The following is a 24,623-nucleotide window of genomic DNA, read 5'->3' as shown; positions in this document are numbered from 1 at the left end:
ATAAAAGCTAGACTAAACCTAATTAACTAAATAAAATAAGAGCAAAGTTTAGAAATGGTTTTCTTACAAAAAAGTTACATATATGTTGAACATTCATACTAATGTATGCATATTTATTTAGTTATTTAGCTTAAATCTCACACAGTACTAAATCTACTAATTATTTAACATAATCTTACATCTAAAATGTGTGACAATGAAAGTAAACATAAGTTTCACAAAAAAAAAAAATTGAAATTAAAAATTAAAACATATACAAGATAATACAAGCACACAATAAAATAAAATTATAGAAATTTTTTGGCACTTAAAGCAGAAAAAAAAGAAAAATCATCAGCAATACAGCGAATTAGGTTTGACAATGGCACCCCACAATGCTTTCTCTAAAACCGATCAGCCCACTAATACAACACAACATATTAATTACTTTCCGAAATTATTATTATTTATGTTTTCAGATTGGGTCAGCAAACAGAAGAGTTAACAATTGCAACCCCCGAACAAGCCACAATGAACAATCAGTATAATCAAAGGCCGGGCTACAATTACCCACCTAGTAGCCAGTACCCTTACAATTATCCAACTCCATACATGCCGGTACCTCCATATCCTCCGTCTACACCCTATGGCATGCCTACCGCATACCCTTACTATCCAGTGCAAGAAATGCCACCTCCATATGTGCCCCAAGCACCCCAAACCCCCTATGCACCAACAGTACCATATACTCAAACAAGAATGGCCGCTCCATACATTCCATATCAGTCTCAATACAATTACAACACAACTAATATGATAACAAGACCGACACGGCCAATTTACCCGCAATTAAGTCAAATGCACACATACCCCACAAAACCAGCACAAAAAGTGGAAATTGAAAATAATAATACACAAGTCAACGATCAAAAGGCTCGGAATTCGGAGGTCAGCGTTGAGGTAGGTCAAAATTAAATTGGTCGTATACTTTTAAAGAAAAAACTTTTTAACCGGATTAAAGTTATGGTATATAAATTTACAATTATTTAACATAATTTTAAATTTATCCGACGTTTCTGCCAAAACCCTCCATCTTTTAGTTGATACCAACTCCGGGGAAATAAATACAGATAATGCAACTTTCTCTACAGCTGTGATACTTTTTGACATCCAACACCTTTTGTCTTCAGTCACCGTGACCACGCACGCTGTAAAGCACGCGAAACGTCGGATAAATTTAAAATTATGTTAAATAATTGAAAATTTATAATAATACATAACTTTAATCCGGTTTAAAAGTTTTTTCTTTAAATGTGTAAAGGTTATGTCAATCAAAGACTATTGGTCGTATACTGTATGCGAAACTATGGAGAGTTTTTTTATAGAATCTGCCTTTCAATAAAAAATCTTAGTTTCTTGATTAAAATATCGCCAAAAACTGTTTTTTTCAGCAATATTATTGCGATTTTCGGATAAAGCAATGCTGGGGGATTTAAATATGTACGATATTAAAAGCAAACGCTAGATTTTGTGGTTGGTCAACAGTATCTCTAAAGTTTTCGTGTTGTTTTCAACAGCACATAACCGAGCAACCCTTATATAAATCCATTTCATTTTTTTTAAAAGTGAAACTTCTATTTTTATTTCCACATTACGAAGTTTCACTTCTACCCCGCGGAAAGACTGAACGCACTATTTCTTTTTTTATTAAAAATAAATTTTGCATTGCATCCAAATAAAATAATGTCAGCAAAAATTATCGTACGATAGAGACATGACTTATTTATTATAAAATTAGCTTGGGGTGAGAATTTAAAACCAAAGTGTCGGAACAGCCCTGCGATTCTGTAACTCACTTCACGAACTCACACAGCGGTTTTCGCATCGGCGGTCGCTCTGAAATCAGTCGTGAAGCAGTCATTTTATGATTTGGCATTCTGAAAAGGTGGGAGCTTGTAGTTTATTGTTTATCAGAATGCCAAATCATAAAATGACTGCTTCACGACTGATTTGAGAGCGACCGCCGATGCGAAAACCGCTGTGTGAGTTCGTGAAGTGAGTTACAAAATCGCAGGGCAGCACCCCGCTCCTTCCACAATCGCAATCAAACGAAACGCGCTATTACTCTAACCAAGCAGTTCCAAACCAATTCGACTTCCTTCAAGACAAAAGAACGTACCAATTCTTACTAGGCCGGCAGTGTCCCTGGGCGGCCTCTATCACTTAACATTAGATGAGCCTCCTGCCCGTTTGCCCCCTTTTTTACACGCTTTATATTAGCTTCACCTGTATGTATGTATGTATGTAACCGACTCCTTCGGACTTGATTTTGACCCACTTTAAACGGACAGATTTAATTCAAATTTTGTACACTTATAAAGAATCAGCAACAATATAATAATTTCATAGGTTTATCTCGAAAAAACAATGAAATTTTTTTTAAGTCCACAAAGCAATACGATTAACTTGAGACAACACGTATTGCTGCTTGGACTAAAAAGTGGAAAATAAATATAGTTTAAAAAAACTATAAAACACGCGGTAATGAACAAAAAATACTGGTATTATTGTGAAAAAGCGTAGGGCGCTCTGTGATCGATCAACCAATTTTCCATTTTCAGCCTAAATTAGGAATTATTTTTCACTTTTTAGTTTGATGTGCTTTAAAAGCGTGTTTTATAGTTTTTTTAACTATATTTATTTTAAATATATTGACATTAATATAAGCATTGTAAAAACCATCCGAAACATTAGTTAATAAGATTGTTTCTTCATAGTCAAACGAAGCAGTGGACACAGTAGGCAGTTTACCGAAATCCCAGAACTTGATAGACTTCGGCCTGAAGCCGCAAGGTAGCGTAAGAGTCAGTGTGCTCGAGGCCTTTGACCCGCTTTTAACTGAGCAAAATCATTCGGGTGAGTGGGATCATCTCATTATGGGTATCCTGGTGTAGAATTTTAATTTGTTTTTTTTTCAGTTTACTTTCGTAGCGAAAAGTAGAAAGAAAAGTATACTATTACGTAACAAAGATTTGCAGAGAGTAGAGTATTTTTGAAGTCAAACTTCTTTATCGACGTATGGGAGAAATTTTGTAGCAAATCGTCACGTTTTTCGGTTACGCGCCATGTTGCTTTTTGAAGTCAAACTTCTTTATCGGCGTTAGAATGAATTTTTTATCGACGTATGGGAGAAATTTTGTAGCAAATCGTCACGATTTTCGGTTACGCGCCATCTTTTTCTTGTCCCTACCACGGTTGATCCGAGGAGATTCGAAGCCATTAATAACAAAAATATATAATAACAATAACAATGACAGTAATAATTCTATTACAATTAATGAAAATCTGTAATAATCTTAGTAGTAATAAGGTAAAATGAAATTATTGTATTTGTATTCATGTCTATGATAATAAAAGCCTTTTGTTAAACTTTATCTAATTTAACTTTATTTAACCAATTTCTGTAAAGTTGCATATTTTTTCGAAAAATAAGGTCATAAAGAGGTTTCACTTCTGACGTGTGTACACTAGTACACGCACAATTTTTTTTTAATTAGAATATTTTTTTAGTCTTATTTTCTCTTGTGTCGCATTAAACAAGTATTTCTTTAGACATTTCAGAATATGTCAAATAGTTTTTTAAACTAAATATCCGCGCACTGTAAGTCTTACTTTTTTTTGGGTTGCCATCGTCTTAATTTGGGAACTACTCATTTACCACGCTTGTATTGTCCTAATTTCATGGTTAGCTGTCATTTAAATAATTTGTGTTTCAACCATTATGGTAGTTATTTTATGTTATGTACTAATCATAGTTTTCATTGGTTTTATCTGTTTTAGTGATTAAACTTTTTACCTACTGTTTTTGTGTTGTATTTTTGTATATCAATCAATACATTAGATTGTTACTTGAGTTCCATCTATATTGTTGTGTTGTCGATATTTCATTTACAATAATCATGAAATGTAGTTGTTTAACAAACATTTAGTTACTTTCCATAAAGAATACTGAGATTCTACCATAACCTTCATTGCAAGACTTAAACAAATTGAAATCACATGTTTTCCTTGTGTTAATATCGATTTTAAAATACATTATAAAGCTTGATTTGGAGGTTATGGTAAAGTAAATGATGTTATAAAAGTTAAAGCGTCTTTGTATTTTAATTGGCATTTCTCTACAGACTATGCAGCAGGTAGTCCGTCGTCAAGCGTACGTAGCGTGTACGAAGATTACGATCCTTTGGATTTCTTGTACGGAGAGACGGAGCTGCGAGAAGCCCCGATATATGGGACCATAAATAAAAAAGAAACGGTGTTGCCATCGCCACCTCCAAAATCAATTCCAAGTGTTGCTCCAACAGTTAAACGACCGACTACGGTAAAGATAAATGCAATTTAAAGTAACGTTATACGTTATGGGCCATTCCTTCCTTCCGAACTGATAATCATATTCTCTTCTTTCTTCTTCTAGTTCACTCAATCGGACTATACACACATCTTTATTTATATAATTCTACTGTACGTGTGTATGTCACCGAACTCCTCTTAAACGGCTGGACCAATTTTTGTTTTGTTTTTTGTATGCGTTTGGGTGGCGCCCCGTATGGTTTAGATTCACAAATCAGCCCGGCAGATGGCGCTGGAGTCATTACTTTCATACTTTTTTTAATATCCTAATCGCTTGAAATATGCAGAACAATGTCTGTCGGGTCCGCTAGATATATTGAGATGTGGTTTACGTTTTCTGTATAAAGTAATATTCACTGTTACTAGTCCATGTGTCCGTAGGACCTGTAACGACCTGGATTTATTCCATGAATGTTATGCATGTACTCCTCAACTACTGCCCAAAGTTAAATTAATCTTTATTCAGTGTAAAGAAATGGTATTTTGTCCTGACTATGTAGACAAAGTTGCAGAAATCTAGCAATTAGTAAAGGTTTTGTATTTTTAACCGTAATGGATTTTATTTCAGAATAAGCTATACGACTGTATAGAGAAGATACACACAAGAAATTACGACAGCGAGCACAAGGCGTTTTTGAAAATGGTTTTAGATGTTAGAAGTAAGTGTTTATGTATACGTTTTAGAAGTACTATATCACTCTTCTTGCGTATTTCTGTAGATTATTTAGTTTAAATTACGTTACGTTCCGAAACCACGGTTTATTCCTCCTACCAGCCCGTCTCTTGCCTTGAATATTGTCGAACATTATAAGTAGCAACAAGTCGTATCAAGGACGATGCAAAACGTTTCCGAGATATGAGACTTTCCGTATGTTTGCAGGTCTTCTACTCATGAAACAGTCAGAACTGTGTCGTCTGCGTAGCGAATTTTTTTAATGGGTATTTAATTAACTTTAATGAGCAGGTGGTGGGATTGCAGTCTGATAAGACAAGGTCGAACAGAGATGCTAATATATTATTATTTTATTTATTAGAATCAATAGGTATTTGTGGAACCAGCTGACTTAGTAGCCTTCTAGAAAAGAGGTCATTCCCTCAAAGGTCAGCAACACATACGAAGGTCCATAGGCGGTGGTTAGCATTTTCAAAATAAATCAATGAATCTCTTGTCCGACCGGGACATGTTTGTAAAATTTCTTAACTTCTATAGAGACATAGCACAACAATTTTTGAAGGGTCTGACAGACAATAAATGTTCCAAAAGCGTATAGTAACACTACATGATACTGTAATTAATTGAAATAATGTTTTACAGAAAAGTTTGTACACACCGATGATAAAACCAACCCAGGGCATGTGATAGCCGGGCGGTCGGGTGGCAAATACCCGCCCAATACCAGTATAAAGATTCTAGTCTATAACTCACACACGGATGAACCCATCACATTCACTTCTGATGGTATGTATGAAATCTTTTCAGGAGACATTTTTAACTTTCTTAATAGGAAAACCTCATTTAAATTGATATGTATTAATATTAATTCTCTCTCAGAATGAAGGCAATTATAATTGATTAATAATAATTCCTTTATTCGCAATCATTAAGTCGGCACACTGTGTACCAAAGTACCCCTTGTCTCTAAGTACACTCTAGTACAATCTGTCTAATTGTATTTCCGCTGTGATATAAAGAGAAATTCTTCTATTTTCAGCGGAGTCAACAGTAGATCATGTAATCCTTACAGTAGTGTGTTCTCTTGATGAAGATATTCGAGAGGATATGTCAGGATATATGCTTAGGGTAAGTTATAACGCTAGAAATATAACAAAAATAGTTCTGGTGTAAACTACTATTTGAACTAGTCTTAGTGCCTAACACACGCAATATTGATTTTTTTGGACTAAATTTTCTTTGAAAGTTCGAGCATGTGTTAAAGATATTCTTTGAACGTTCGATCCTGTGTTAGAGATATTCTTTGAAAGTTGAAACATGTGTTAGAGATATTCTTTGAAAGTTCGAGCATGTGTTAGACATATTCTTTGAAAGTTCGAGCATGTGTTAGAGATATTCTTTGAAAGTTCGAGCATGTCTTAGAAATATTCTTTGAAAGTTCGAACATGTGTTAGAGATATTCTTTGATAGTTCGAGTATGTGTTAGAGATATTCTTTGACAGTTTGAATATGTGTTAGAGATATTCTTTGACAGTTTGAATATGTGTTAGAGATATTCTTTGAAAGTTCGAGCATGTCTTAGAAATATTCTTTGAAAGTTCGAACATGTGTTAGAGATATTCTTTGATAGTTCGAGTATGTGTAAGAGATATTCTTTGACAGTTTGAATATGTGTTAGAGATATTCTTTGAAAGTTCGAACATGTGTTAGAGATATTCTTTGAAAGTTCGAGCATGTGTTAGAGATATTCTTTGAAAGTTCGACAATGTGTTAGAGATATTCTTTGACAGTTCGAATATGAGTTAGAGATATTCTTATAAGGTTCGAGCATGTGTTAGAGATATCAATCTGTAGCTAGCCTAGGTTGATAATCAAAGGTGGGTAGCTCTAAATTGTCCCAAATTTAAGTAATATTTAATATCCTAGGTATGGGGTGCCAAAGAATACTTAACGCCGGGTAGTTCACTAAGCGAATACGATTATATACGTGAATGTGTACGCTTAGAAAAGGACGTACGCCTGTGCCTAAGTGAGGGGAAAGATACGTCACTAGCAAGGACAGAAAGAGATGACGCGAAGGACACGCATCTGACTTTAGATGATTTGATACCAGTACAAGGAGCGACGCTCGTGTTGACGTTTGATAATTTGTCTATTCTGCTAGGTAGGTGTATTATTTTACATTGTAAAAACTATTCGTAAACAGTGTATTGTCTACGCATTTCTTTATAATAGAAGAGCTAGAATGAAGTAAAAATCGTTAATTAGAACTCTTAAATTCGTGTACTTATTAAGGATGTGTTCAAGCTGGATTTTGAAAAAAAAACATTAGTTTTTTTATGAACACACTTTATAAGAATTTAAAAGATTCAAGGTAACTTTTACATTTTATTTTGAAAGACGTATTGCCTTGTATGTCGTTGATTGGAGGTGACAGGTTGTCCCAATTTAAAGTAAATTGCACTCTTGTCTATCTATCTATCTATATATATATATATAATGAAAATGGTCTTCGTTTGAGGCTCAATCACGCCTAAACCACGTATCGACATCGTATCGACATGAAACTACCACCATTCGATGCGAAATTTTTCCTAGATGGTTTATGGCTATTTATTTATTAAATTCCAACGTTCCTTCATTTTTTTATTGCTGTTTTACTTTTATGAAAATTTATCCATACGGACTTCACCGCGGAAACGGGGAGGCTTCCTAGAACCTCTAAACGTCAACATCTGTTAAAAACTCGATTTTCGAAATATTTCAATTTTCTTAGCGGGAAGTTAAAAAGAAGAATAATAAAAAAATGAAAAAAAAAAAAAAAAATGAAACATAAAATTTATTTTAATTCGTCCAGCAAAGCGGGCGCGAAACGGCTAGTGTTAGATAAAACGATTTTAAAATGTAATAAAGATTTATGTCAAAGTCTAATGATGGGCCAAAACTTCTTAAAAAATCAGCGACATTACAACTAATGCATGCACGTGTTTTTTTTCTCGCCTTTATATTGTTAGGAAATTTATAATAAATGTTGAGAATTGTATCATGCTATCTATTATTAAAATTAACGGATTTTAATGAAATGCGTTATATATATAAATCGTTGGTTTTAGAAAATGATAACTTCTTGATCTCAGAATTAACCTAGTAAATGTTTCAGAGACCTTAGAAGGAGAATTATCCCGGGCAGTGGGTGTGGTAGGCGCTGAAGGCTGTTGTTCGCCAAATGGCGTGTTTCAAGCTGTAAAAGCGATATGCGCGCTCGCAGGTGGACTTGAGACGTTGCACGTCACGCATACGTTGAACGCGTTCGCTCAAGCTTGTACTGCACAGGTATGGGTTGAAAAATAATGTTTCCTGAAAAACTGAATTTTTAAAGGCAGACAAGGAATTCGCCAGCTTTCTGACAATGTAAAATTCATAGACTTTTTTTTTCAAATTTTTTGTTGATTGTCATTGGTAGGTGATGGATCATGATGGTGATATATACCCGAAATATCTCGAAAACACTCAAAAAATATCTTAAAACAAAGCGTCGTGAAGCGCATCACATCTGCCCCTTCTATTACCATTTCATAGCGATTACGACCGCTCTGTCATTGCACCGGATAGGAAGAAGATTGCTTTTTACTACGGAATATTTTACTCTGCATAAAATTTGTGATAGACACCATAAAGTGTGTCCAGAATCAGAGTAAGATGAAAATAAAAAAAAAAAATATGTTTATTATGGAACATAAGATACATGTATCACTTATTCCACGTCATTAAATTTGAATTTGTAGGCATCCCTACTCATCGGCAAAGAAGACAGAGGGTGTAGGCCGAGAGAAAAAGCCGGCGTAAAAAACTCTCGGTACTCTTTTAAAATAGCAAATCATCAAACAACACTTATTTTAAAACAAATATCGCAAATTAATTAGAGGTAGCGTGTCTAGCACTAGTCCCAGGCCCTTTTATCAACTAGATAATCGTTGACTTTATAGTAAGCCTTTTTACACAGCTTTTCTTTAATACATTTCTTAAATTTATTGAAAGGCAGTGATAAAAGAGCCTCTGGGATTTTATTAAAGAAGAGTATCCCTTTCCCCAAAAAAGAATTACTAACTTTAGATAGTCTAGTACGGGGAAATTGCAGCCTGCGTTTGTTCCGTGTATTAAGATTAAGAGAACTGCATTCAGATATATTTTCGGATCATACTAACATTAAGAAATAATTTAGTGTCTTGCCTACATGCTCGCTTATTGTATACCCTTCTTGTCCTAAAAAATCGCTTAGAAAAGTATTAAGTTTAATTTTTTTTAAAGGTAACAGGCGCAGTGCGTCCTGAAATCCAGTCAGACAACGGTCCATACTGTTCCGTATCTGTACGCGCGGCTAACGTGCGCGAAACGCTCGTTCAACAGTGCGTACGCGTTCGGGATGCTGTTAGGGGATTGCTGGCACTCTATACTAGGAGCAGTTTGTTGGACTTCAGATTACCAGATTCTCCTATAATGACGCCTGATCCATCAAGTAAGATATATATTTTATTTTTAAATTAAATAGTTTTTATTTATTTTTTATTGGACAATTCACACCGATTGACCTAGTCCCATGCTAAGCTGGTGAAGCTTGTGTTATGGGTACTAGGCAACGGATATACATACTTATATATATAGATATACATATAAATATATATTTAAACACCCATGACCTAAGCACAACACCAAATGCTCATCACATCGATGTATGTCTCAGCCGGGGATCGAACCCGGGACCCATGGATTTGCAGTCAGGGGTACTAACCACTAGACCAATGAGCCGTCATTAATGAGTAGTAAGTGGTACATTTTAACGCTTTGATCTAAATTTTACTTTATTGTATAGTAAACTTGTATCGAGGCGAAAAATGGAGACAAGTTGAGTGAGACTAGACAAATCAACAACAAATTTGCTATTGAAATTTAGACCCTGATGTATTTTTAAAGAAAATTTTCCCTTGCCAAAAAGATTTATTAACATAGATTATAGAAACAAAGCAATTACACTTTAATACCGTTCAATCTCGGTCTGGTAACATATTATTAAATTAAAAAGAATGTATGTACCCATAACAGTCAAGTTCCGGTTGAATCCAAATTATATACGAAGAATATTTCGCCAGACCAAAAACGAACTGTGTTCTTGGATTTCATGTATCCGAGTTATCCAACTGGATACTTTATGAAGTACTTAAGTTTTAACTGCAGTTTTGCAGAGCAGTATTGGCCTAGTGGCTTTAGCGTGCGACTCTCATCCCTGAGGTCGTGGGTTCGATCCCCGGCTGTGCACCAATGGACTTTCTTTCTATGTGTGCATTTAACGTTTGCACGAATGGTGAAGGAAAACTATTAGATTTATATTCTATCTATATGTCTATTAGATTTTAAAAAAATGATCATGTAACAGATTTAGAAATCTGAGGTCAAGACCTAAAGAGGTTGTAGCGCCACTGATTATTATTATTATTACAGTTTTAACTATCTTTGTTGTATATTAAGGCAATTTATTTCCCATTTATATTTCAAAATTTAAGTGTCGTTAAAAATATTCTATGCACTGAACACACGCTGATTTTTTTTGATGAATATTTTTGAAGTTTCACTTGACACAAATGAGGGTAAAATGTTTACGGATGAAACGCAATAATAATAATATAAGCATCACGACGATGTGCAGCGTTTTTGTCGAAGAAAAGGGAGAGAGCGATTGAGAGAGAGTGAGACAGGGCAAACGTAGCATGAAGTAAATAGCCATGGAGCAAGAGTAGGGAGCAAGCAAGTGAGAAAGATTGCGGGAGAGAGTGAGATAGAGCGAACGTCGCATCACGCACAGTGGGAGAGAACTATAGTGAGAATGATTGAGAGAGAGAGTAAGGGAGATCGAGAAAAAATACACGCTATTGGTTGATGCATTCGTTTAGTAGTTCCATTTTAGAACTTTAGATGGCAATTCTATCGTATAACGTCTTGTGCAGTAAACGCAGATTTTTTATTTATTTATATAATGTGTATATTATATTATTTATTTATATAATGTACGCACGCACTTTTTTTGTAGAAGCCGTACCAGCAGATACAATAACCGAAACGACATTATTCTGCATCGAAGCAGTGCATTGTCTACCCCACTGTTGGAACCATGACGAATTCCTATTTCACGCACAAATATACTACGGCACAAGACCGCTCAAGACCTTACATCTCACTCACACTTCTGGAATTGAAAACGGTGGCTTCTATCCGCGCATCATATTTGATATATGGTAAGTAAGATAAAAAATAATAGTTTAAAAAAACTAGAACACACGCTTTTAAAGCACATCAAACTAAAAAGTGAAAAATAATTCCAAATTAAGGCTGAAAATGGTAATGAACATGAAAAAGCGTGGGTTGCTCGATAGACGAAAAATATGGCACAGAGAGATGTGCTTTAAAAGCGTGTGTTCTAGTTTTTTAAACTATTATTTATTTTTTATTTTTTTTTTTTTTTTTTTCGGATTATTGCATTGTCATCGATCTTTGACAGGTGCCCAAAGTTTAGTTAAATCTGTCCGTTAAAAGTGGGTCAAAATCGAGTCCGAAGGAGTCGGTTACATACATACATACATACATACATACATACATACAGGTGAAGCTAATATAAAGCGTGTAAAAACTAGAACTATTCGTTTAAAATACACGTGTACAACATTTTTTCTTAAGGTTATCAAATTCAGTAAATCTAACGTATAGGTATACGGTATATATATGTGAACAACGTCAAAGTAAGACACAAAGGTATACATAACTTATACATAGCGTTCAGTCCTGGCTTCGCAGGACTGGATATTTATTAATCTTAATAGATATAAATTACGTGTCACGTTGTTTGTCCGCTATGGATTCCTAAACTACCGAACCGATATCAATATTTTATCGCAAAATATTTGTTTATTATTTGATAGTCACAATTCTAACAGATGGCGCTGTATTGAAAGTACCAACGTTTCAAATAGGCTACAATTTAATGGCATAACCACCAAAAAAGCATGGTGGTCCCCATGACTGGTGTTCTCCTACCGTTTCCCTTGAATAGTTTGCTACTATGTAATATAACAATAACCTTAGCCACAGCAACGCTTGGCTGGTCTCCTAGTTAAATATATAATAGACATGTGGTATCGTGGAGTTTTTTGTAGATATTGGTGTGTTCTACAAAACTGTAGTCAATCATTTTGCTCTATTGTCAATAGTTCTCGCAGCGTACGCGATATAAGGATTTTTTTACATATTGGATTACATTATCGAAGTTTTCATATGGATCCCCAACATTTTTGAAAATATTCGATAGCCTGTGTTCATTTGGGAAAATAAAGGATTCTAATGGTGTAAGAATTTTTCAAAACGGTCCAGTAGTTTTGGAGTCTATTCAATGCTAAATTCTATTTGTAATATTAGTATGGTTATTTAATTATAGTAAAGGTCTGTTTCACAATGTACGGATAAGTTCTACATAAGTTCCAAATTAGCTATTTATTACTTATTGGTAGGATAAACACAATTGTTGCGTTTCACGACTGTCAGATAGCGCTATTGGTCACATAAAATCCATCTTAAGTTATGAGTCCGATGAAGTGTCAAATAGCACAATTTATCTTCCAAATAATTTATGTATTGCATAACTATTTGGTACTTTATCCATACATTGTGAAACAGACTCTTAATGTAGTAAAGTCTGAGCATTGGCAATTAACTATTGTTTTACTTGTAGATAAACCATTTGTGAAGGACACACTTATACAATGTTTTCCTTCACTGTACCAGCAGGTATTGTGATTCTCCTGCTGAAACGGCTAGAACATTTGCATATATTTCAGGTTAAACATGGAAGACATGCCAATCTATTCCCTTCCTCGTGAATCGCGTCTAGTACTGACGTTATACGGTCGTACGCAGCGGACGGACTCGCACGAGCCAGAGGCGAACGTACAAGAAGGTAGCGCTGTTGGAGATGTACAATATGTACAAACGGAACTAGGATGGGCGGCTATACAGATGTTTGACTATGATGGGTGAGGCTAATTTTGTACCATAAATGTGTCTTATTTTCCATCTATAAGTAAAAAAAAAAAGTGTGGCACTCGGGGACTGCTGCGGTAAACTTATGGCATAGCATGTTTTATCAACTTATGCAGTTATAATACGCCGCGCCAGCTGTCCACTCTCCATCCGTCTTACGAATTTTCGATCAGGTCACGTGTCCTGACGCGAATTTAATATTTTTTACCCATTCCAAAAAAAGTATACAACGCCGCTAAAGAAGTTTTCACTTCAATAATAGGTTGTCTGTAAAGTCGATTAACTGACGATAGTTAAACGTGACAACGTCATAACGTAACAAGAAAATACTGATGGAATGGTTGCATTTTTCAAAAGAAAATTTTAATTTTATTTGTTTGATAGATATTTTGTATGGATATAGAGAAGGAGGTAAATCACAATTGAATTGATCGATTAATATATATTATAGTACGATATAAACTTTATATACAATAAATATTTCGAACGCTGCCGAACGCGGAGGCCGATTGTGCCTCTTTGTCGCTCGTTCCGCGCTCTCGCTTGCACTTCAAGCCTTAAATGGAACGCTTCAGAGCGAGGTAATGCCGCATGCGTCACGATTGTGCGTGCAGCCGGTTCCATCGAATTGTTAGACGTTGTCACGTCAAAATACAAATAATACCTGTTTCCAGCATGCTAATGTCTGGTAGCTACGTGCTTCCCTTGTGGCCCAGCTGCTGCGATAGAAGGCTCGGCCCGGCCCCGCATCCCGCCGCCTCACCCCCCTCGCCCTACCCTCTTCTTAATATCGGTTAGTATAACGGATTCGGTTTTAGGATTTTTTTGTAAAAATTTGGGCTACTGAATACTGGATATGATGGATACTGATTTGATAACTTGCTTGCCTGTTAAGTAAAATAGTATTGTTTTGTTTAAAAATATTTTTATTTAAATTGATTTGCAAATTGCACATATCCTTATCATTTCAAGAGTTCAAAAAAATCTTTGTATGTGTGTTAAACACGAAAACTACCCTTTGAAACTTTAATATATAATATCTACACAGAAATCCCTTCATACAACCGTTTGGGTGTGAAATGGGTGGAAGCGGAAGAGAAATCCATATCAGTTAAGGATTTACCATCGTTTGAGTCCCTCGACGGTCACACTCAGTCGCAGTTGCTCCATCTGACTGAACAGGGGGCTTATCAGAGGATGCCCATCGAATGTAGGGAGGTGAGAACACTCTAACGCTTCGTTACCTTATACCAAAAAAAGGGTGCGTGTACTCATGTACGCGCGTAAGAAGTTATACTTCTTTGGAATTATTAAAACTAGTTTTTGATTGCATGCAAATAATTAATTACAATTAAATAATCAAAGACTGGAAAAGGAGTCATTATAGTCAATAAAGTTCAGTTTACATTTGAAAATTAAATAAAAAAATATTTATTATTATTCTCCTACATTAAGTGTAACATAAATTCTATTATTATTCGAATGTTGTTTTTAAATTATGTCCAATGCCGTAGCATCTTCCGTGGGCAACTTCATTCTGTTAATTTTGTGTCACGATGCGCGCGCATCGTTAACTCACTCTCATCAATTTTTCATAACGCGCCTAAAGAAGTATAACCTCAAAAAGGTTACATTAGTTATTAGGCAACAGGCGGCCTAATAACTAACAAGCGATTTCTTCCAGGCAACCCTAATTAATATAAAACAATATTAAAAAAAACACCTACAGATACTATACTTATTATTTTGTATAAATCAATAATGGAGTTACAACCTTTTTAGGTCAGGGTCTCAGATTTCTGTATCTGTTTCATGATCATTTGTTTATCTAATAGGCAAGTTGGTGATCAGCCTTCTGTGCCTGACACACGCCGTTGAGTTTTTTGGGTCAAGCTGGTTTCCTCACGATGTTTTCCTTCACCATTCGAGCGAATTTTAAATGCGCACATAGAAAGAAAGTCCATTGCACAGCCGGGGATCGAACCTACGACCTCAGGGATGAGAGTCACATGCTGAAGCCACCAGGCCAACACGGCTCTTTAATTTTGTATGAATTTTAAAATTATATTTCTTACGTATAAAGCGACACTGTTGTGTTTTCTTTTAAAATCCATTATATTTAAAAAAAATATATATAGATCAGCCCTGCGATTCTGTAACTCACTTTTTGAACTCACACAGCGGTTTTCGCATCGGCGGTCGCTCTCAAATCAGTCGTGAAGCAGTCATTTTATGATTTGGCATTCTGAAAAGGTGGGAGCTTGTACTTTATTGTTTATCAGAATGCCAAATCATAAAATGACTGATTCACGACTGATTTGAGAGCGACCGCCGATGCGAAAACCGCTGAGTGAGTTCGAAAAGTGAGTTACAGAATCGCAGGGCTGATAAATTATTTTGTTGAAACTAGTATAAATAAATATTTTTTTAGATAATGTGGGAAAAAAGGCAGTATTTAGTTGAGCTCCCTGGTGCCTTGCCACTGGTTTTATTAGCTGCGACCAACTGGGCAGGAGAACAGAGAGCTCAATTGATAGGTCTGATGCAGTTGTGGGAGAAACCATCACCACTTAACGCCATGCATCTTCTTCTACCTTGGTAAGACTAAAATATTTAATATCTAAAATGAACTTTTAATGGATTTGAGTATGTTAATTCTCAAAACATGATATATACAAAATATGACATAATATAATAATATATATAAAACAAGCAGTGTTTACTTAGAGAAATAAAAAAAGAAACAAGCAAGCAAGCGTTCAAGTATTACGTCACGTAATATTTGGAGATTATTGGGGACCCCCCCCCCCCATGTTACGCGCCGTAACGTTTTTCTGTACCCAAGTGTAGTAAAACGTTTCTTGATCACCTAGTGACTCTTTATAGTTAAAAGTTATCTTTAACGTTTTACAAAAAGACCCCCCCCCAAATTCGTCACGTAATACTTGAACGCTCCCCAAGACTACTCAAGAGAAATTACCTGTAAAGCCTGAAAATTAATTTCACGAAAGCACTGTTAATTGGTATTTTATATATTATGTAACTTAACTATTGTTAGGTTACATAACTCTGGTGAAGAGATTTAAAAAAAAATTTGATTAATTTAATAAAATTTCAGTTTCCCCGACCTGGCAGTTCGCAAATTAGCCGGTGAGATGATACAAGGCATGTCTGACGATGATTTTATAAGAGTTCTTCCACAACTTGCGCAGGCGCTTCGTTACGAGACGTACGAGTGTAGTACTTTAGCTGGTAAATATTCACTTTGCTATGAAAATGGATATAAAATATTTTTTCGTTTCCTGTAAGTTTGGTTCTCTGGACATACGAGGTTATCATTCTACAGCGACGGTATATGATATGATATATCTTAAGACAATTATAAAAAAGTATTTTCGTAAACAAAGGCAAGGCAAATATTATGAGTTATACAATTTAAAATAAGCTGACTCCAAAATGTACTAAAATGTATTAAATGTATTAAACTATAAAAAAATTATTTAAAAATAATTATTTTTACTTAATAGACACTTATGAACGTCATTAAAAAAATTAATGTCCACTCTTAGATCGCCAAGGTTTTTTTTACATAATGTTTCTAAATCTGCAACCATTATCGAGGTATGAAGATCCTGCGTATATTATGGATTCTTTTTAAGTTTTTTGTTTGATCTACAAAACTTAATGGGTTTCTTGTGAACCTTATTATAAAAAAGGAGGATTTTAAGGACTATCCTATTGTTTTCAGAGGTACTATTGTCAAGAGCTTTGTCGTCACCAGGAATCGCACACAAACTGTTTTGGCTTTTGGTCCACTCGTTACCTAATGTGCCACAGGTAATAACAACCACTTTTTAATACTGTTTTTAATTTAAAAAAAAAGGGTGCGTGTACTTATGTACGCGCGTAAGAAGTTATACTTCTTTGGCATTATTAAAAATAGTTTTTGATTGCATTCAAATAATTAATTACAATTAAATAATGAAAGACTGGAAAAGTAGTCATTATAGTCAATAAAGTTCAGTTTACATTTGAAAAATTAAATAAATAAATATTGATTATTATTCTCTTACATTAAGTGTAACATAAATTTTATTATTACTCGAATGTTGTTTTTAAATTATGTCCAATGCCGTAGCACCTCCGTGGGCAACTTCATTCTGTTAATTTTGTGTCACGGTGCGCGCGCATCTTAAAATTTCACTCTCATCTATTTTTCATAACGCGCTTAAACAAGTATAACTTCAAAAATCTTTTATGATTTTAATTTGAATTAATTTTTTCGGAGAGAAATTTTTTTTTAGTTTGTCATTGAATCTATTTTATGTCATGTTTGTCTAAACTTATAAATGAATAATATTTACTTTCAGGCATCAAGTGAAGAATTTTTGGGAATAAGTCTAGAAGAGAACGGCAGTGATGGTGAATCTCCAGACGCGAGTATTACAAGTGCTTGGAGATACAGGATGGTGCTGAAAGCTTTGCTTGCTGTTTGTGGAGACGCACTTAGGGACACCCTGTTGAGGCAGCAGATGCTTGTTAAGGTAATGAAAAGAAGATGACACTGTCGATGTTTTGAGCTATCATCATTTTCATACAATCAACGTACACCGGCGAGTACGTATATACTTTGTCCTTCGAGCCGGAACATAATTTTTTAGAGTTTTATATGAAAGAGATAATTTAATTTTTCATAGACCACGGGTAGATAAACGGATTGGACTGGTTAGTACCACCATTTTTTCCAAAATGTATTAAGTGTAATTGCTTTTTATCCTCTAAGAAGGCTTGTGCCTTTTTATTTATTTATCATGCCATACAAAGCTATACATCTCTACTCATGCCTTTAAAGTTACGATTTAAATATAAAAAAAAACAATCAGTGGCGCTACAATCTCTTTAGGTCTTGGCCTCAGATTTCTGAATCTGTTTCATGATCATTTTTAAATCTAATAGGCAAGTAGGTGTTCAGCCTCCAGTGCCTGACACACGCCGTCGACTTTTTGGGTCTAAGACATGTCGGTTTCTTCACGATGTTTTCCTTCACCGTTGGAGTAAATGTTAAATGCGCACATATAAAGAAAGTCCATTGGTGAACAGCCGGGGATCGAACCTTCGACCTCAGGTATGAGAGTCGCACGCCACTAGGCCAACACTGCTCACTTGCGATTTAAATACTTTACTCGTCATGTTTTATAGAGTTTTATTTCTCTGACTTGGAAACTATTTTACTATCCCGTGACCTAAGTGAGGGCTGCCAGATCAAATACTGCATAAGCAATATATAATTTTAATTGAGAAAGGTAATCTAAATATATATAAATTACGTGTCACGTTTTTTGTCCGCTATGGACTCCTAAACTACCGAACCGATTTCAATCAAATTTGCACACCGTGTGCAGTTTGATCCAACTTAAAAGATAGGATAGCTTACATCTCAATTTATACCCGCAATATTATTTTATTGCAAAATATTTGTTTATTATTTGATAGTCATAATTCTAACAGATGGCGCTGTGTTGAAAGTACCAACGTTTCAATTAAGCTACAATTTAATGGCATAACCACCAAAAAAGCATGGTGGTCCCCATGACTGGTGTTCTCCTACCTTTTCCCTTGAATAGGTTACTACTATGTAATATAACTAAAACCTTAGCCACAGCAACGCTTGGCCGGTCTGCTTGTATATATGTAATATATTTTCAGAATGTATCAGAAGTAGCGATGTCAGTAAAATGCGCCAAAGAAAACCTTAGACAGCGAGCTTTATATATGGGAGGAGAGAAACTGGCGACATTTTTGCGTCAAGAATCTGCTGCGTTGCCTTTCGCATTACATCGTTATGTTCACGATATCGATATTAAGTGAGTATTTATACAACGTTTGGCGCAATTTTTTTTATAAACATTGTAATTTAAGTGTGGATTTTGATTCACAATAACGCAAAACAGGAGTTAAAATACAGTTAGGGAGCGTTCAAGTATTACGTAACGAATTTTTCCTTTTGTACAACGTTACGATGCGGGCGGAGATTGAATTAAGCCGTTATTGTTAATATTATTTTCGACTTTTCAGTACTTATACACTTTAATGCTAACTTTTAGGTATAAAGAGTCACTAGGTGGTCACGAAACGTTTTACTATACTTGGGTACAGAAAAAAGTTACGGCGTGTTAAAGGGGGGGGGGGGGTCAATAAATAAATAAAAAAAATACACTACAGAACTTTAACAGAAACATAATTAAATATGAAGGACTTTTTCAAGACAATATTGTCATCGTTTCTTAAACGTATATTTCCTCTCCGTTTTGTAAATGCTGTAATAATGATAAAAAAATTGTTATTATTTTATTTTTTAATATGTCCAGAGAAGATATACAACAATATTAGATTGGTTAATAAACCAATCAATAAAATAAATCTCGCCATATTACGGAAAACTTTTGGAACTAATTTCTTCAAATGGCTTTTTAAATTCATTCAAGTCAAATTCAAGATGTCATCGTGGATTATCATTAAACGAAGTTTATTTCGCAATACTTTAAAACAAATTTATTTCTGCAATAGACTTTATTATATCTAAATATTTATGAACTAGCCAATTTGCATAACTATATTTAGTGTGCCATAATCATTAATCATAGTTAATTACTATAAAATTAACGATTATCTAGTTGATAAAAGGGCCTGGGACTAGTGCTAGACAGGCTGCTTCTAATTAATTTGCGATATTTGTTTTAAAATAAGTGTTGTTTGATGATTTGCTGTTTTAAAAGAGTACCGAGTTTTTTCCACCGGCTTTTTCTTCCGGCCTACACCCTATCTTCTTTGCCGATGAGTAGGGATGCCTACAAATTCAAATTTAATGAACTGCAATAAGCGTTTTTACAACAAACTCCCAAGCTAAATTAGAGAATTATCACTAAATAAATTCAAAGCCCTCCTTAAACGGAAATTAATCAATAAAGCTTTTTATAAAGTTTAGGCATACTTAAATGATCCTAATCCTTGGGATTGATTTGCTCCAGTTCAAACAATTTGTATGACTCAAAACTTAGCGATTAAGAGTGGCGGAAAGTTTTTTGCCAGTTCTTCTTGCCCGCTCTACGCCCTTGACTTGCGAACTGGTAGTAAATGTAAATTTACAATTAATTTAACTTGACAATTCATAAGTGTAATTGTTTACCTACATGAATAAAGACATTTTGAGTTTGAGTTTGAGTGATACCTGTATCTTATGTTCCATAATAAACATATTTTTTTTACATAATTTCGCCCCAAATCAGGCTCTGCTTTTACTCGGCTCCTGGCCAATGCTAAAATAAATATATTTATAAATTTCAGGTCGTGTTCGTACTTCTCATCTAATACGTTGCCATTAAAAATCAACTTCATCGGTGTAGACAACGCAGTTGTACCTGCCATGTTCAAGGTACAAAAAAAATGTATTTTTTATAATATTTATGCAATTTTTCTAATGCCTGCTAAGAGTAAAAAAATATAATTAGGCTGAATGTAATTAACTTAAACTAGTTTTTTTTAGGTCGGTGATGATCTCAGACAAGACGCGTTAGTGTTACAAGTGATCAAAGTGATGGATAGTCTGTGGCTTAATGCTGGTCTCGATCTCAGGATTGTCACATTTCAAGCGCTTCCTACCAGTAATAAAAGAGGTTTGTAATATAACTATTTCTCTAAGGGTCAAATTTAGACTCCCTTAATACTAAAAACCCCAATACGTAACTCCCTTGTTCGTATAATTTTTTGTCCTTATCACACTCAATAGAAATAAACGTGACATAGCACTAACAATTTAAAACTACTACTTTATAACAACTGTATGAGTATAAGGATAAATTGAAATTAAAAACATAATTTTTTTTTTTAATTTAATAATTATTATAGTTTCTATGATTATGAAACATAAAATGCCATACAACATTATATAACGGCTTGCAGTGAGCATGCAAAGTAAATCAGATTTTTGAAGTAAAACATTTTTAGGCGCATGAGGGTAAAATTTTTAGGCGTCACGAATATATGCAACGTTTTTTGTCGAAGAAAAGGGAGAAAGCGATTGAGACGGAGAGTGAGAAGGGCGAATTACCTTAGAAATTTTATTTTTAAAATTAAAAATTGGGAAAAAAAAATTAAAAAACAAAAAACCTTTAAGTATATACTTTTTAAGTTTTTGAAGCGTACACAAACCAACATAACATTTTGATATATATAGAATATTATTTTATATTTTATACAAAATAATTTACTGAATTCTCAAATGATGAATTGTAAATTAAAATGCGACGTGTTTTTATTATCGAAGAAATAATATGAACAAGAGTTTGCCAAAGAAGTTTCACTTCTGACATGTGTACTTTGTGGTAGGGGAGCCCAAGAGGGGATTTCGGGATTTACTAAAGCGCGGCAGATTAATATATAGGGGGATACCTTGTACCCGGTTAAGTACCTCCACAAAATATGAGGCCCATAAATAAGGCCGCCCGTGAAGGAGACAGGATCAGATTAGTAAAAAAAAATTGACCATCAGAAATTCCCGAGCGCGTCAGATTAAGGTAGGGTGAGTTAATTACATCCTAAAAAGTGTATATTCCACTAATCTGACAATTTGAGAGTGACGGAAGAAAAGGGGAGGGCAACAAAGTTGTAAAAAAAAAACGTCATCTCGACATTCTCGAGCGTAGCTAATTTTTTTTTATTTTGAAGGAAATAATTCAAGAATAATGAAAAATATACAGGGTGGCCAAAAAGTCGTGGATCAAACGCAAATAGGGGATAGATGAGGTCATCAGCGGCAAAAAATTGTTCTACGGGAGGTCTCTAAGGTCAACGCCTGCAGAGTTATGATTGATTTTGGTTTTTATATGAAAATTGACTTTTTTTTACTAATTCTTCTTAAAATTCGAAAATATCTACATCCTGTATCTTTTTCATAATATCCACTAGATTGGTACTGATGAGTTCTTGCGTTAGACATACTATTTATAGTTGTTTATTGAGTGTATTGAAGATAATATTAAGTTATACGATATAAATTTTTTTCAAATCAAAACTTTTTGTTTATTTCGGACCCCACTGTGAAAAAAAATTACTCTACCGAAAAGTGACCCTATATTACAAGTTTTGGCGCATTTAATATGGATTCTGAAAAGGTATTACACATGGCCATGAGTCTCTCTAATATCTTTCTAGGACGAAAAAACAACAACGATTCGGACTTATGATAGATTATTTACCTACCTGTGACCAGTACTGTGTGAATCGGACTAGATTCAAAAAATTGGACAGATGTCTGTAGGGTTACGTAGGAATTTGATTAGACGATGCAGGTTAAGTATTATGGTCAAAGTCAGGAATTTTGAGCATATTTTATTGTAAAATATTTTGTTGCCTACAAACAACCATTGAGAAATAATTGTTTTAATACAATTATTATTTCACAATCGTTGTTTGTAATTCTCCCTAGAAAGATATTAGAGCGACTCATGGCCATGTGTAATACCTTTTCAGAATCCATATTAAATGCGCCAAAACTTGTAATACAGGGTCACTTTTCGGTAGAGTAATTTTTTTTCACAGTGGGGTCCGAAATAAACAAAAAGTTTTGATTTGAAAAAAATTCATATCATATAACTTAATATTATCTTCAATACACTCAATAAACAACTATAAATAGTATGTCTAACGCAAGAACTCATCAGTACTAATCTAGTGGATATTATGAAAAAGATACAGGATGTAGATATTTTCGAATTTTAAGAAGAATTAGTAAAAAAAAGTCAATTTTCATATAAAAACCAAAATCAATCATAGCTCTGCAGGCGTTGACCTTAGAGACCTCCCGTAGAACAATTTTTTGCCGCTGATGACCTCATCTATCCCCTATTTGCGTTTGATCCACGACTTTTTGGCCACCCTGTATAATCTGACGACTTCCGCAAGCCGAAATAACAAAAATTCGTCAATTAAGTTAAATGCGTGCAGTTGCGTGATGCCTACATTTCCTTAAACCGATCGGAATCTACTAAACGGCGTTCTAAATATTTCCCTCAAAATTACATTTCCTGTGAATTTGAACCGATTCGGACCGATAGATTTTGAGAAATTTTGAAAATCTTTAAAAAATAAGAATTTTTTTTTTAAAGTGGTTTCTTTATCGATCAACTTCAAAAACTAATCCGCCTTTGAGCTTGAAAAACCACGTCGATCGCCACCAAGCTGGTCAAAAGCGGTTGATTCGTTCGAGAGATATCGTGAACGAAAGAAACCCGAAAAAGTGTTTTTTCGGGATAACTCCGAAATTTGTGGTTCGATCAATTAAAATTGCAAAACTACTTATGAGGATGATAAAACTGCGTCGAAAGCCGCCAACCGCGTGATTGTTGGTTGTTGTCGTGATGGTTTGAAAATTCCAAAAATAGTGTTCTATGAAACTTCTATCAGACTTTCGAGCTGGGAGAGTTCAAATGCATAGAAATGTTATTTCTTTGAACTCAGCGAGCTCAAAATATCAATTTTAAGCGCCCAGGAATGGAATTAGCGGGAAGTTGCAGGGATGGCCCTTTAGGTGAACCGTTTTTCTAAATTTTTTTTGTCAGATCAGGCGAATCCCTCTAGATAATCGTCAGATTATGAGACAGTACGTTTAGAACATAAAGATGAACCACATGTATCTTAATCTGACGCGCTTGAGTATTTCAAAATTGCGATTTTTTTTTTGCAAATTATGAAAATGGCCGTGGGTTTGCGTCCCATCGAAATCGTCAGATTAGTGAATGAGAGCTATTTTTGGTGCACTTAACACTCCCTTAGAAAATCTGACGCGCTCGAAAATTTTAATTTTTTTTTTCATTTTCAACCCTTAAATACAACCACCCGCATCATGCAAACGATCAGATTAACATACGTACATTAATAAAAATACGTAGGGCATTGATGCTATCAATATCTGACGCGCTCGAGGATGTACATGCAACAGTTTTTTTTTACATGTTTAACAATCTATAGCCGCTTCCCCCACCGCTGAAAAGGTATATATCATATAACATTTTTTTCTTCTTATTATCTAAGCTTTGCATCCCAATAGGTCTCTACGACGCTCGAGTAAATCCCCATTTAGCATCGTGGGCTCCCCTACCATTGTACGCACGCACATTTTTGAAGTGAAACTTCTTTTTCGGGGTTGGAAAAAAATTTACCGTCACATTATTTATTATTTATTTTATTTATTATTTATTATATTTATTATTTATTATTTATTATTCGACACTTAATATTTTAATGACAATTAAATTCATTAAATTCCTAACATATCTTCCTTTTTCCGTCCCTCTAAGTATCGGAAATCTAAACTTTTAGATTTGTATAAATATGAACAACACTTCAAGATTAGTTTGCCACTGAAGTTTCACTTCTGACATGTGTACTTTGTACGCACGCACATTTTTTTAATAATAAATCT

At 34.6% G+C, this 24,623-nt stretch overlaps 1 protein-coding gene across 2 annotated transcripts in view; it reads left to right on the top strand.

Annotated features, from left to right (window-relative positions):
• The window catches only part of LOC125059118 (phosphatidylinositol 4-phosphate 3-kinase C2 domain-containing subunit alpha), a 38,753-nt gene that overhangs the window by 3,651 nt on the left and 10,479 nt on the right, over positions 1-24,623 (top strand). The window contains exons 4-23 of one of the 2 annotated variants that reach the window (XM_047663338.1): positions 459-939; positions 2,757-2,832; positions 4,164-4,360; positions 4,958-5,048; positions 5,705-5,848; positions 6,102-6,190; positions 6,989-7,226; positions 8,223-8,395; positions 9,371-9,578; positions 11,145-11,349; positions 12,943-13,137; positions 13,819-13,937; positions 14,193-14,362; positions 15,576-15,742; positions 16,263-16,396; positions 16,893-16,981; positions 17,515-17,688; positions 18,851-19,008; positions 20,489-20,576; positions 20,688-20,817. In XM_047663338.1, coding sequence (XP_047519294.1) covers positions 459-939; positions 2,757-2,832; positions 4,164-4,360; positions 4,958-5,048; positions 5,705-5,848; positions 6,102-6,190; positions 6,989-7,226; positions 8,223-8,395; positions 9,371-9,578; positions 11,145-11,349; positions 12,943-13,137; positions 13,819-13,937; positions 14,193-14,362; positions 15,576-15,742; positions 16,263-16,396; positions 16,893-16,981; positions 17,515-17,688; positions 18,851-19,008; positions 20,489-20,576; positions 20,688-20,817 — 3,326 coding nt within the window. Of the gene's footprint in view, positions 1-458; positions 940-2,756; positions 2,896-4,163; positions 4,361-4,957; positions 5,049-5,704; positions 5,849-6,101; positions 6,191-6,988; positions 7,227-8,222; positions 8,396-9,370; positions 9,579-11,144; positions 11,350-12,942; positions 13,138-13,818; positions 13,938-14,192; positions 14,363-15,575; positions 15,743-16,262; positions 16,397-16,892; positions 16,982-17,514; positions 17,689-18,850; positions 19,009-20,488; positions 20,577-20,687; positions 20,818-24,623 lie in introns of both variants that reach the window. The other variant, XM_047663337.1, reaches the window with a different exon arrangement.

The sequence above is a fragment of the Pieris napi genome, chromosome 19 (genome assembly GCF_905475465.1).
Source record: "Pieris napi chromosome 19, ilPieNapi1.2, whole genome shotgun sequence".
NCBI lineage: Eukaryota > Metazoa > Arthropoda > Insecta > Lepidoptera > Pieridae > Pieris > Pieris napi.
Note: the sequence above shows the minus strand (reverse complement) of the source record. Positions and strands in the feature narration are given on the sequence as shown.